Source organism: Bombina bombina, chromosome 3 (assembly GCF_027579735.1).
Source record: "Bombina bombina isolate aBomBom1 chromosome 3, aBomBom1.pri, whole genome shotgun sequence".
NCBI lineage: Eukaryota > Metazoa > Chordata > Amphibia > Anura > Bombinatoridae > Bombina > Bombina bombina.
In genome coordinates this window covers 1,101,583,183-1,101,595,658 of record NC_069501.1, presented here as the reverse complement: position 1 = coordinate 1,101,595,658, position 12,476 = coordinate 1,101,583,183, and the positions used below count along the sequence as shown (strand labels likewise).

The window sequence follows — 12,476 nt, the reverse complement described above, 5'->3', positions numbered from 1 at the left end:
ATCATCAGGGTGGGACTCACAGTCCCCAAGCTATGAAAGAAGTATCTCGAATACTTGTTTGGGCGGAATCCAGCTCCTGTCTACACCTGGGATATGCACCACAGAGATTAGACAATTGGGAAGCGGATTATCTCAACCGCCAGACTTTACATCCAGGGGAGTGGTCCCTCCATCCAGATGTGTTTTCTCACTTTGTTCAGACGTGGGGTCTTCCAGAGATAGATCTCATGGCCTCTCATCTAAACAAGAAACTTCCCATATACCTGTCCAGGTCCAGGGATGTTCAGGCGGAAGCAGTGGATGCGCTGACACTTCTTTGGTGTTATCATCCTGCTTACTTCTTCCCTCCTCTAGTTCTCCTTCCAAGAGTGATTTCCAAAATCATCATGGTACAATCATTTGTGTTGCTGGTGGCACCAGCATGGCCACACAGGTTTTGGTATGCGGATCTGGTTCGGATGTCCAGTTGCCCGCTTTGGCCACTTCCGTTACGGCCAGACCTACTATCTCAAGGTCCGTTTTTCCATCAGGGTCTCAAATCATTAAATTTGAAAGTATGGAAATTGAACGCTTAGTTCTAAGTCATAGAGGTTTCTCTGACTCTGTGATTAATACTATGTTACAAGCTCGTAAATCTGTCTCTAGAAAGATTTGTTATAGAGTTTGGAAGACTTAAATTTCATGGTGTTCTTCTCATACGTTTTCTTGGCATTCTTTTAGAATTCCTAGAATTTCACAGTTTCTTCAGGATGGTTTGGATAAGGTTTTGTCTGCAAGTTCCTTGAAAGGACAAATCTCCGCTCTTTCTGTTTTATTTCACAGAAAGATTGCTATACTTCCTGATATACACTGTTTTGTACAGGCTTTAGTTCGTATTAAGCCTGTTATTAAATCTATTTCTCCTCCTTGGAGTCTTAATTTGGTTCTGAAGGTTTTACAGGCTCCTCCATTTATGCTTTCTTTGGGCATTACATTACTTTCTTGGAAAGTGTTGTTCCTTTTGGCCATCTCTTCTGCTAGAAGAATTTCTGTGCTATCTGCTCTTTCTTGTGAATCTCCTTTTTCTGATTTTTTTCATCAGGATTAGGCAGTTTTGCGGACTTCTTTTGAATTTTTACCTAAGGTTGTGAATTCTAACAACATTAGTAGAGACATTGTTGTCCTTTCCTTGTGTCCTAATCCTAAGAATCCTTTGGAAAGATCCTTACATTCTTTGGATGTGGTGAGAGCTTTGAAATATTATGTTGAAGCTACTAAAGATTTCAGGAAGACTTCTAGTCTATTTGTTATATTTTCCTAGGAAAGGTCAGAAGGCCTCTGCTATTTCCTTGGCCTCTTGGTTAAAGCTTTTGATTCATCAAGCTTATTGGAGTCGGGTCAAGCCCCACCTCAGAAAATTACAGCTCATTCTACTAGATCAGTCTCCACTTTGTGGGCTTTTAAGAATGAAGCTTCAGTTGATCAGATTTGCAAAGCAGCAACTTGGTCCTCTTTGCATACATTTACTAATTTCTACCGTTTTGATGTATTTGCTTTTTCGGAAGCAGTTTCTGGTAGAAAAGTTCTTCAGGCAGCTGATTCAGTTTGATTCTTCTGCTTTTGATTTAAGTTTTTTCTTTTAATTGGAAATAAACTTATTTTTTTGGGTTGTGGACTAATTTTTTTCAACGGTATATGGCTGTTATTTTATTCCCTCCCTCTCTAGTGACTCTTGAGTGGAAGACTCCACATCTTGGGTATTGATATCCCATATGTCACTAGCTCATGGACTCTTGCCAATTACATGAAAGAAAACATAATTTATGTAAGAACTTACCTGATAAATTAATTTCTTTCATATTGGCAAGAGTCCATGAGGCCCACCCTTTTTTGGTGGTTATGATTTTTTGTATAAAGCACAATTATTTCCAAATTTCTTTTGTTGATGCTTTCTACTCCTTTCTTTATCACCCCACTGCTTGGCTATTCGTTAAACTGAATTGTGGGTGTGGTGAGGGGTGTATTTATAGGCATTTTGAGGTTTGGGAAACTTTGCCCCTCCTGGTAGGATTGTATATCCCATATGTCACTAGCTCATGGACTCTTGCCAATATGTAAGAAATGAATTTATCAGGTAAGTTCTTACATAAATTATGTTTTTTTACTTTCCTTATGTAGTTTAGCAATAACAAAAATACTTTACCTTTTTTTTAATTTAAAATATTCAATATACTGTAAATTATTTTCTTTTAGAAGTTTCTCAGATACGCTACGCTACTTATGTTACTGCACATAATAAAAGCGGTTTATTTTTCCTTAATTGTATTTTATTTAGGATGGCCAATTCCCACCATATCAGATGAGTTTTGCAACTAAATTATTTTATATTACTCAAAACCATGAGTAAACTGTTAGCTTTGTACATTTTATTGTCTGTGTTTCCCAGATATCATCACAAAAAGTATATGAATGTTTTACTTTTTCGATTCCAGAACATAGAGTAATGTCCTGATTTGTTTCTATTTTTGTTTTTTAAGGATGTAAAAGCGATAGTAACTCACTCGATACATAGTGCAATTCATTCAATTGGGGGTATCCAGGTTCTCTTCCCGCTCTTTGCACAACTGGACAATCGGCAGTTGAATGACAGCCAAGTGGAAACAACTGTTTGGTAAGGATTATTACAGTTTTAAATTTGACAAAAAAAAAACCCTGTGTTTCACTGGTATAAATACTTTTCAATGAGGAAGTAAGTTTCACATAGTTGGAGTAGAATGACTAAAAATCTGCCCTTCTTTCCCTTTAGGGCAGGTGTCCACAACCTATGGCCTGCAGTATATGTTGGCTAAGTGATTTTTAAAGGACAAGTAGAATAGCATAATCAATAAATGCATAACAAAAAAAAGGCAAAAGCACTTAGTTTGAATTTCAAATGAGTAGTTTATTTTTCTGAAAAATGTAGTTACATTTTCCTTCTCACTGCATCATGTGACAGCTATCTGCCAATCACAAACTATAAATACATATATTCTATTAATTCTTGCATATGCTCAGTGGAAGCTGTTGCCTCAAATGTGCATATAAAAAGACTGCACATTTAGATAATGGAAATTAATTGATAAGTTGTTTAAAATGCTGTGCTTTATTTGAATCATGAAAGTTTAATTTTGAATTTAGTTTTCCTTTAATGTCACTCACTGGCAAGTGACACTGCTTTCACCTCTGAGTTTTGATTAAGTGCTTATGTGCTGGGGTCTCATCTGGCAGTGATCTTTATTTTTTTTTATTAATCATTATTGTTTTTAAATATTATTTATTAATTATAAGAGCTGATTTAAAAATGAGGTAGGCATGCCAGATCAATAAATTGTACTACTGCTCATTGAATGTTGTTCAGTCTGAGCACAAAACCCAGCTGTAATCATGTTATGAAGACTTATTTGTTAGCATCAATGCAAACTTTAATATATAAGATGATTTTAATGTATGTAGTATTTAACAGAGTCAAAAAAAGGAAGATTCACATGTTGATATCACATTCAAGACATCACAGTTGGAGCCCATACCTTCTGATGCACAAGATTTGTGGTCAATCATGGATTCTAGTGGAAGCCTTCTATATGTGTATACATTTGTACAGTGCTTTACACTGGTAATAGTCCATATACTTGAGTGTATATGGGCATGTCTATAAGGATTGGAACAGACAGACATTCTCTAGTCTCTCTGGCAAGAACCTTCAATGACCTTATAATCCTGGCCATAACTTTAGACCAGCTTTGTTCAACTTAAAGAAACATGAAACCCAATTTTTTTCTTCCATGATTCAGATAGAGAATACAATTTTAAAAAACTTTCTAATTTACTTCTATTATCTAATTTGTATCATTTGATGAAGGAGCTTCAATGCACTAATGGTTTCTAACTGAACACATGGGTTAGCCAATCACAAGTGATATATATATATATATGCAGCTACCAATCAACAGCTAGAACCTAGGTTCTCTGCTGCTCCTGAGCTTGCCTAGATAAAGCTTTCACCAAAGGATAACAAGAGAAGGAAGCAAGTTAAATAATAGAAGTAAATTGGAAAGATGTTTCAAATTGTATTCTCTATCTGAATCATGAAATACATTTTTTGGGTTTCATGTCTCTTTAAGGCTCCAAGTTATTATTTTGAAAATGTGCTCACCAGGTTTTATGTTGAAAAGATTTTATTCAAAGATTTTACAAATACAATATATCAATGATCAAACATTCCAATGTTCAATGGTCATTCTATCAATAGAGACAATACTCCAAAAATACACATTATATCATACATGTTCAAGGTTGCTGCAGTTCACTCAAAGGCTCACCAGGTTTTACAAGTGAAAAAAAAACACATTATGGTCCCCACATATTACAAGGTTAAACGCCCTGCCCTTTTTCAGATAATATCTCTGGCAATATACAGGGCACCCTGTTTATGAGCTATATGGGTTAATAGGGGAGTTGATCAATGTAAAGAGAAGTCAAAAGCCAATATAATTGTCCACTTTTACAAATACATCAGTAGAATCGAGGTAGTTTAGAAAATCTGTTGAAAATAATAAAAAAAATATAAATTGTGAGTGACACTATCACCCCAAACAAAACTCATGCTTCTTTAAAATAAGAAAAAAATGTTACAATGCTGCCTGAAAGGTGCTGACACCTGACAGGAGCTCTGACTGATACCAGCTAACCTCTTTGCCCCTCTATGTGGTATGTCTCTGTACCAGGATCTTCCAATGTAGTCCCTTAGGACTTCCTAACATCCTACTGTTTTACTTGGGATCTATCTTAGATAGCTTTAAAATCTGTCTTGTCGGTGGGTCCTGAGGACTAGAATTTGAGAACCATGTTTTATACTAAGCATGGAAGCCCTTTCTGTCAGAAAAGAGTTTAAATCTTTATCAATTTATTTGGAGTTTTGAGGCCATGCTTGTAAAATTGTATTGAAATGCAGTGATTGAATCACCTATGTCCTGTAACCAACTACAGATAATTCATTCCATGTAATGATTATAATGTTCTACAACTGCATTTACTTACACTGTACAGTATTCTGCTTTATAGTCTTTACTTCCTGCCATTTATCAGGGCATTTGGTTCTCAAGAAATCATACCACATAATAAACTTCTGTTTCTCTTGTAAGGTGTATCCAGTCCACGGATCATCCATTACTTGTGGGATATTCTCATTCCCAACAGGAAGTTGCAAGAGGATCACCCACAGCAGAGCTGTCTATATAGCTCCTCCCCTAACTGTCATACCCAGTCATTCTCTTGCAACTCTCAACAAGCAAGGAGGTCGTAAGAGAGAGTGGTTAAATATAGCTAGTTTATTTTCTTCAATCAAAAGTTTATTTTGAAATAGTACCGGAGTTGTGCTATTTTATCTCAGGCAGTAAATAGAAGAAGAATCTGTCTGAGGTTTCTATGATCTTAGCAGGTTGTAACTAAGATCCATTGCTGTTCTCACATATGTCTGAGGGGATTACACAGATGAGGTAAAACTTCAGGAGAGAATGGAGTGCAGTTTATTCTGCTATCAGGTATGTGCAGTTATAATTTTTTCTAGAGATGGAAAACACTAGAAAATGCTGCTGATACCGGATTAATGTAAGTTAAGCCTGAATACAGTGATTTAATAACGACTGGTATCAAGCTTACTCCCAGGGGTAATACCCTTATGATGTTGCAATATAAAACGTTTGCTGGCATGTTTAATCGTTTTTATTTATGGTTTGGTGATAAAACTTTATTGGGGCCTAGTTTTTCCACATGGCTGGCTTAAATTTTGACTAGAAACAGTTTCCTGAGGCTTTCCACTGTTGTAGTATGAGTGGGAGGGCCTATTTTAGCGCTTTTTTGCGCAGTTAAAATTACAGACTAAGACATCCAGATTCCCTCAAAGGCCCTCTGAATGCTATAGGACATCTCTAAAGGGCCCAAAGGCTTTCCAAAGTCGTTTATTGGGGAAGGTAGGGCTACAGCTTGCTGTGGCAGTTGGTTGTGACTGTTAAAAAAACGTCTTTTGTTTTTTTGATCCGTTTTTTTAACTAAGGGGTTAATCATCCATTTGCAAGTGGGTGCAATGCTCTGCTAGCCTATTACATACACTGTAAAAATTTCGTTTGATTTACTGCATTTTTTCACTGTTTTTCAAATTCTGACAAAATTTGTTTCTCTTAAAGGCACAGTACCGTTTTTTATATTTGCTTGTTAACTTGATTTAAAGTGTTTTCCAAGCTTGCTAGTCTCATTGCTAGTCTGTATAAACATGTCTGACATAGAAGAAACTCCTTGTTCATTATGTTTAAAAGCCATGGTGGAACCCCCTCTTAGAATGTGTACCAAATGTACTGATTTCATTTTAGGCAATAAAGATCATTTTCTGTTTTTAAAAAATTTTATCACCAGAGGAATCTGACGAGGGGGAAGTTATGCCGACTAACTTTCCCCACGTGTCAGACACTTTGACTCCCGCTCAAGGGACTCACGCTCAAATGGCGCCAAGTACATCTAGGGCGCCCATAGCGTTTACTTTACAAGACATGGCGGCAGTCATGGATAATACACTGTCAGCGGTATTAGGCAGACTACCTAAACTTAGAGGTAAGCGAGATAGCTCTGGGGTGAGACAAAATGCAGAGCATACGGACGCTTTAAGAACCATGTCTGATACTGCCTCACAATATGCAGAAGCTAAGGAAAGAGAGCTTCAGTCAGTGGGTGATGTTAATGACTCAGGAAGATACCTGATTCTAATATTTCTACATTTAAATTTAAGCTTGAACACCTCCGCGTGTTGCTTAGGGAGGTTTTAGCTGCTCTGAATGACTGTGATACCATTGCAGTGCCAGAGAAATTGTGTAGACTGGATAAATACTTGCAGTGCCAGTGTGTACTGATGTTTTTCCAATACCTAAAAGGTTTACAGAAATTATTAATAAGGAATGGGATAGACCATGTGTGCCGTTCTCTTCCCCTCCTATTTTTAGAAAAATGTTTCCAATAGATGCCACCACACGGGACTTATGGCAGACAGTCCCTAAGGTGGAGGGAGCAGTTTCTACTCTAGCAAAGCGTACTGTCGAGGACAGTTGTGCTTTTTTAGATCCAATGGATAAAAAATTAGAGGTTACCTTAAGAAAATATTTATTCAACAAGGTTTTATCCTACAGCCCCTTGCATGCATTGCCCCTGTCACTGCTGCTGCGGCGTTCTGGTTTGAGTCTCTGGAAGAGGCTTTACAGGTAGCGACTCCATTGGATGACATACTTGGCAAACTTAGAGCACTTAAGCTAGCCAATTTTTTTTTTATTTCTGATGCCATTGTTCATTTGATTAAACTAACGGCTAAGAATTCTGGTTTTGCTATACAGGCGTGCAGAGCGCTATGGCTTAAATCAAAATCTAAGCTACTTAACATTCCCTTCAAGGGGCAGACCCTATTCGGGCCTGGTTTGAAGGAGATTGCTGATATCACTGGAGGAAAAGGTCATGCCCTTCCTCAGGACAGGTCCAAATTTAGGGCCAAACAGTCTAATTTTCGTGCCTTTCAAAACTTCAAGGCAGGTGCGGCATCAACTTCCTCTAATAATAAACAAGAGGGAACTTTTGCTCAATCCAAGACGGTCTGGAGACCAAACCAGACCTGGAAAAAAGGTAAGCAGGTCAAAAAAGCCTGCTGCTGCCTCTAAGACAGCATGAAGGAATGGCCCCCTATCCGGTAACGGATCTAGTAGGGGGCAGACTTTCACTTTTCGCCCAGGCGTGGGCAAGAAATGTTCAGGATCCCTGGGCGTTGGAAATTATATCCCAGGGATATCTTCTGGACTTCAAAGCTTCCCCCCCAAATGGGAGATTTCACCTTTCACAATTATCTGCACACAAGATATAGAGAGAGGCATTCTTACACTGTGTACGAGACCTCCTAGTTATGGTAGTGAACAGGGACAGGGTTTTTACTCAAATCTGTTTGTGGTTCCCAAAAAAGAGGGAACCTTCAGACCAATTTTGGATCTAAAGATCTTAAATTTCTCAAAGTTCCGTCGTTCAAGATGGAAACTATTCGTACCATCCTACTACTGATCCAGGAGGGTCAATATATAACTACAGTGGATCTAAAGGATGCTTATCTCCACATTCCGATACACAAAGATCATATCTGTTTCTCAGGTTTGCATTTCAAGACAGGCATTACCAGTTGTAGCTCTTCCCTTTGGATTAGCTACAGCCCCAAGAATCTTTACAAAGGTTCTAGGGTCGCTTATGGCGGTCCTAAGGCCGCGGGGCATAGCAGTAGCCCCTTATTTAGACGACATCCTGATACAGGCGTCAAACTTCCAAATTGCCAAGTCTCATACGGACGTAGTACTGGCATTTCTGAGGTCGCATGGGTGGAAAGTGAACGAGGAAAAGAGTTCTCTATACCCACTCACAAGAGTTTCCTTTCTAGGGACTCTGATAGATTCTGTAGAAATGAAAATTCACCTGACGGAGTCCAGGTTATCAAAGCTTCTAAATTCCTGCCGGGTTCTTCATTCCGTTCCGTGCCCTTCGGTGGCTCAGTGTATGGAAGTAATCGGCTTAATGGTAGCGGCAATGGACATAGTGCCGTTTGCACGCTTACATCTCAGACCGCTGCAACTATGCATGCTCAGTCAGTGGAGCGGGGATTACACAGATTTGTCCCCTTAACTGAATCTGGACCAAGAGACCAGGGATTCTTTTCCCTGGTAGCTATCTCGGGTCCATCTGTCCAAAGGTATGACCTTTCGCAGGCCAGATTGGACAATTGTAACAACAAATGCCAGCCTTCTAGGTTGGGGTACAGTCTGGAACTCCCTGAAGGCTCAGGGATCGTGGACTCAGGAGGAGTCTCTCCTTCCAATAAATATTCTGGAACTAAGAGCGATATTCAAGGCTCTTCAGGCTTGGCCTCAGTTAGCAACTCTGAGGTACATCAGATTTCAGTCGCACAACATCACGACTGTAGCTTACATCAACCATCAAGGGGGAACAAGAAGTTCCCTAGAGTTGTTAGAAGTTTCAAAAATAATTCGCTTGGCAGAGATTCACTCTTGCCACCTATCGGCTATCCATATCCCAGGTGTAGAGCACTGGGAGGCGGATTTTCTAAGTCGTCAGACTTTTCATCCAGGAGAGTGGGAACTCCATCCGGAGGTATTTGCACAACTGATTCATCGTTGGGGCAAACCAGAACTGGATCTCATGGCGTCTCGCCAGAACGCCAAGCTTCCTTATTACGGATCCAGATCCAGGGATCCCAAGGCGACACTGATAGATGCTCTAGCAGCACCCTGGTCTTTCAACCTGGCTTATGTGTTTCCACCGTTTCCTCTGCTCCCTCGACTGATTGCCAAGATCAAGCAGGAGAGAGCATCAGTGATTCTGATAGCACCTGCGTGGCCACGCAGGACCTGGTATGCAGATCTAGTGGACATATCATCCTTTCCACCATGGTCTCTGCCTCTGAAACAGGACCTTCTACTTCAGGGTCCTTCCAACCATCCAAATCTAATTTCTCTGCGGCTGACTGCCTATAGATTGAACGCTTGATTTTATCAAAGCGTGGCTTCTCCGAGTCAGTTATTGATACCTTAACACAGACACGAAAGCCTGTCGCCAGGAAAATTTACCATAAGGTATGGCGTAGATATCTTTATTGGTGTGAATCCAAGGGTTACTCATGGAGTAAGGTCAGGATTCCTAGGATATTATCTTTTCTCCAAGAAGGTTTGGAAAAAGGATTGTCAGCTAGTTAAGCGTCTGGCAGATGTTCCAGATGTTCAGGCATTTTGTCAGGCTTTAGTTAGAATCAAGCCTGTGTTTACACCTGTTGCTCCACCATGGAGCTTAAACTTGGTTCTTGAGGTTCTTCAAGGAGTTCCGTTTGAACCTCTTCATTCCATAGATATCAAACTTTTATCTTGGAAAGTCCTTTTTTTGGTAGCTATTTCCTCGGCTCGTAGAGTCTCTGAGTTATCTGCCTTTCAATGTCATTCTCCTTATCTGAATTTTCATACGGATAAGGTAGTCCTGCGTACCAAATCTGGGTTGTTACCTAAGGTGGTATCTAACAAGAATAATCAATCAAGAGATTGTTGTTCCATCCTTGTGTTACACAATCTGGACGTGGTCCGTGCTTTAAAGTTTTACTTACAAGCTACTAAAGATTTTCGTCAAACATCTGCTTGGTTTGTTGTCTACTCTGGACAGAGAAGAGGTCAAAAGGCTTCGGCAACCTCTCCTTCTTTTTGACTAAGAAGCTTAATCCACTTAGCCTATGAGACTGCTGGACAGCAGCCTCCTGAAAGGATTTCAGCTCATTCCACTAGAGCTGTGGCTTCCACTTGGGCCTTTAAAAATGAGGCTTCTTTTGAACAGATTTGCAAGACGGCGACTTGGTGTTCGCTTCATACTTTTTCAAAATTTTGCAAATTTGATACTTTTGCTTCTTCGGAGGCTATATTTGGGAGAGAGGTTTTACAGGCAGTGTTTCCTTCCATTTAAGTTCCTGCCTTGTCCCTCCCTTCATCCGTGTACTTTAGCTTTGGTATTGGTATCCCACAAGTAATGGATGATCCGTGGACTGGATACACCTTACAAGAGAAAACACAATTTATGCTTACCTGATAAATTTATTTCTCTTGTGGTGTATCCAGTCCACGGCCCGCCCTGTCATTTTAAGGCAGGTAATTTTTAAATTTAAACTACAGTACCCTATGGTTCCTCCTTTCTCGGCTTGTTTTCGGTCGAATGACTGGCTATGACAGTTAGGGGAGGAGCTATATAGACAGCTCTGCTGTGGGTGATCCTCTTGCAACTTCCTGTTGGGAATGAGAATATCCCACAAGTAATGGATGATCCGTGGACTGGATACACCACAAGAGAAATAAATTTATCAGGTAAGCATAAATTGTGTTTTTATTTGCCTGCTGTAGGAATTTGCCTATTTACTTTATATGAATGCCTTTGATTTTATGTTTGTGTCATATCTTTCTACATAGAAGTTCTCATTCTAGTTAAACTGCTATCTTGTTTTATTAAAACAAAAAAGAACATATAAAATGACTACAACATAAAGATACATACATACATGATTAAGATTGTGGATTGCGTTAATAGTAAAACAGTTCATACAAAACCATGAATCATGGTCCATCCTGAATAGCATAAAAGGCTCATGCATGGCACAAGGAAGATAGTGAGTAGAACAATATATGGGGTATTACTGAATAAATAAAATGAAACAAAATGTATACTTATTAGCTTCACAATGACTTGACATACATTTGCTAAGTATTAGGTCTTTCCCTTTTCCAATGTTTGGATAGTTAAACTTGGCACCCCTAATGTTTTGGAACTATATTTTCCATGAAGCCCAACTAGACTGCGGAGTAACTATCATGGGAAATGTAGCTCCAAAACATCTGAGGTGCCAAGGTTAGCCATCACTAATCTAGCATAACCTTGTCATTGCAGAGAGTGTCTCAATGGAGAGAGTTCTTGTGTGCCTCAAATATTTTTTTGTGTTTCTCAATATTATTCCGCAGTCTTCTATAGAACTTTTTAGGAAGTGGCATACAAATGTGAAGCTCTGAAAGTGTTAAATTATTTAATGTATTTGGAAAACGCTGCTATTAAGTGTCTCTTTCAATATTTCCACTTTTGAGATCCACCTTTATTAAAAAGAATGTTTTGTATTGGCTGATAACACTAAATATATTGTTGCGGCAGGTATATTCTATATTCACTGTTGCAGCATCCCCTTATGATGTTCACTTAATCCGTAAATGCCTTTTGCTATCTTCATGTTGAAGTATCAATACAAACCCCTGTGGTTGTATTTATGTAAACTAAGGACATTCTTCATTTTTCTACTTATTTCAGATTTTATAATGAAACCATGAAATATTTATAAACTCCCTGATAAGTTTCTCTTGAACCTTGAGGCTTTCGTTTTGAAACATTTTATTTAAACTTTAATGGAAATTTTTCCATAAGAAAAGCAATTTATCTATTTTCTGGCTGAATATATTAGTTGTTGTGTTTTTTTTTTTTTTTTTTTTTAGTTAATTGATAAACCTATAAATAATCATAGATAAAATATGTTTTCAAATGATTTTAAGAAAAATCTAAATCAAATTAATTAGATCCTCTTTCTGGATGATATTTTTTAAGTTCTTTAAAAATAAATGATGGATTTTGTTATTTAATACCCTTTTGTATTTTTTTCTTTCCTATCAGTGCAACACTTTTAGCTTTCCTTGTTGAGCTGTTAAAGAGTTCAGTAGCCATGCAGGAGCAGATGCTTGGCGGGAAGGGTTTCTTAGTCATTGGCTACCTACTGGAAAAGGTAAGGTTTTATAGAGTTGATCATGAATTGTATTTTTTCATGAGTTCTGAAGGTTAATTTTTTCAGTGTCATTCTATTTTGTTGT

General features: G+C 38.5%; 1 protein-coding gene across 1 annotated transcript in view; it reads left to right on the top strand.

Annotated features, from left to right (window-relative positions):
* The window catches only part of NBEA (neurobeachin), a 1,472,531-nt gene that overhangs the window by 449,869 nt on the left and 1,010,186 nt on the right, over window positions 1–12,476 (top strand). Inside the window, exons 10-11 of the mRNA XM_053708445.1 lie at window positions 2,517–2,650; window positions 12,283–12,391. Coding sequence (XP_053564420.1) covers window positions 2,517–2,650; window positions 12,283–12,391 — 243 coding nt within the window. The remainder of the gene's footprint in view (window positions 1–2,516; window positions 2,651–12,282; window positions 12,392–12,476) is intronic.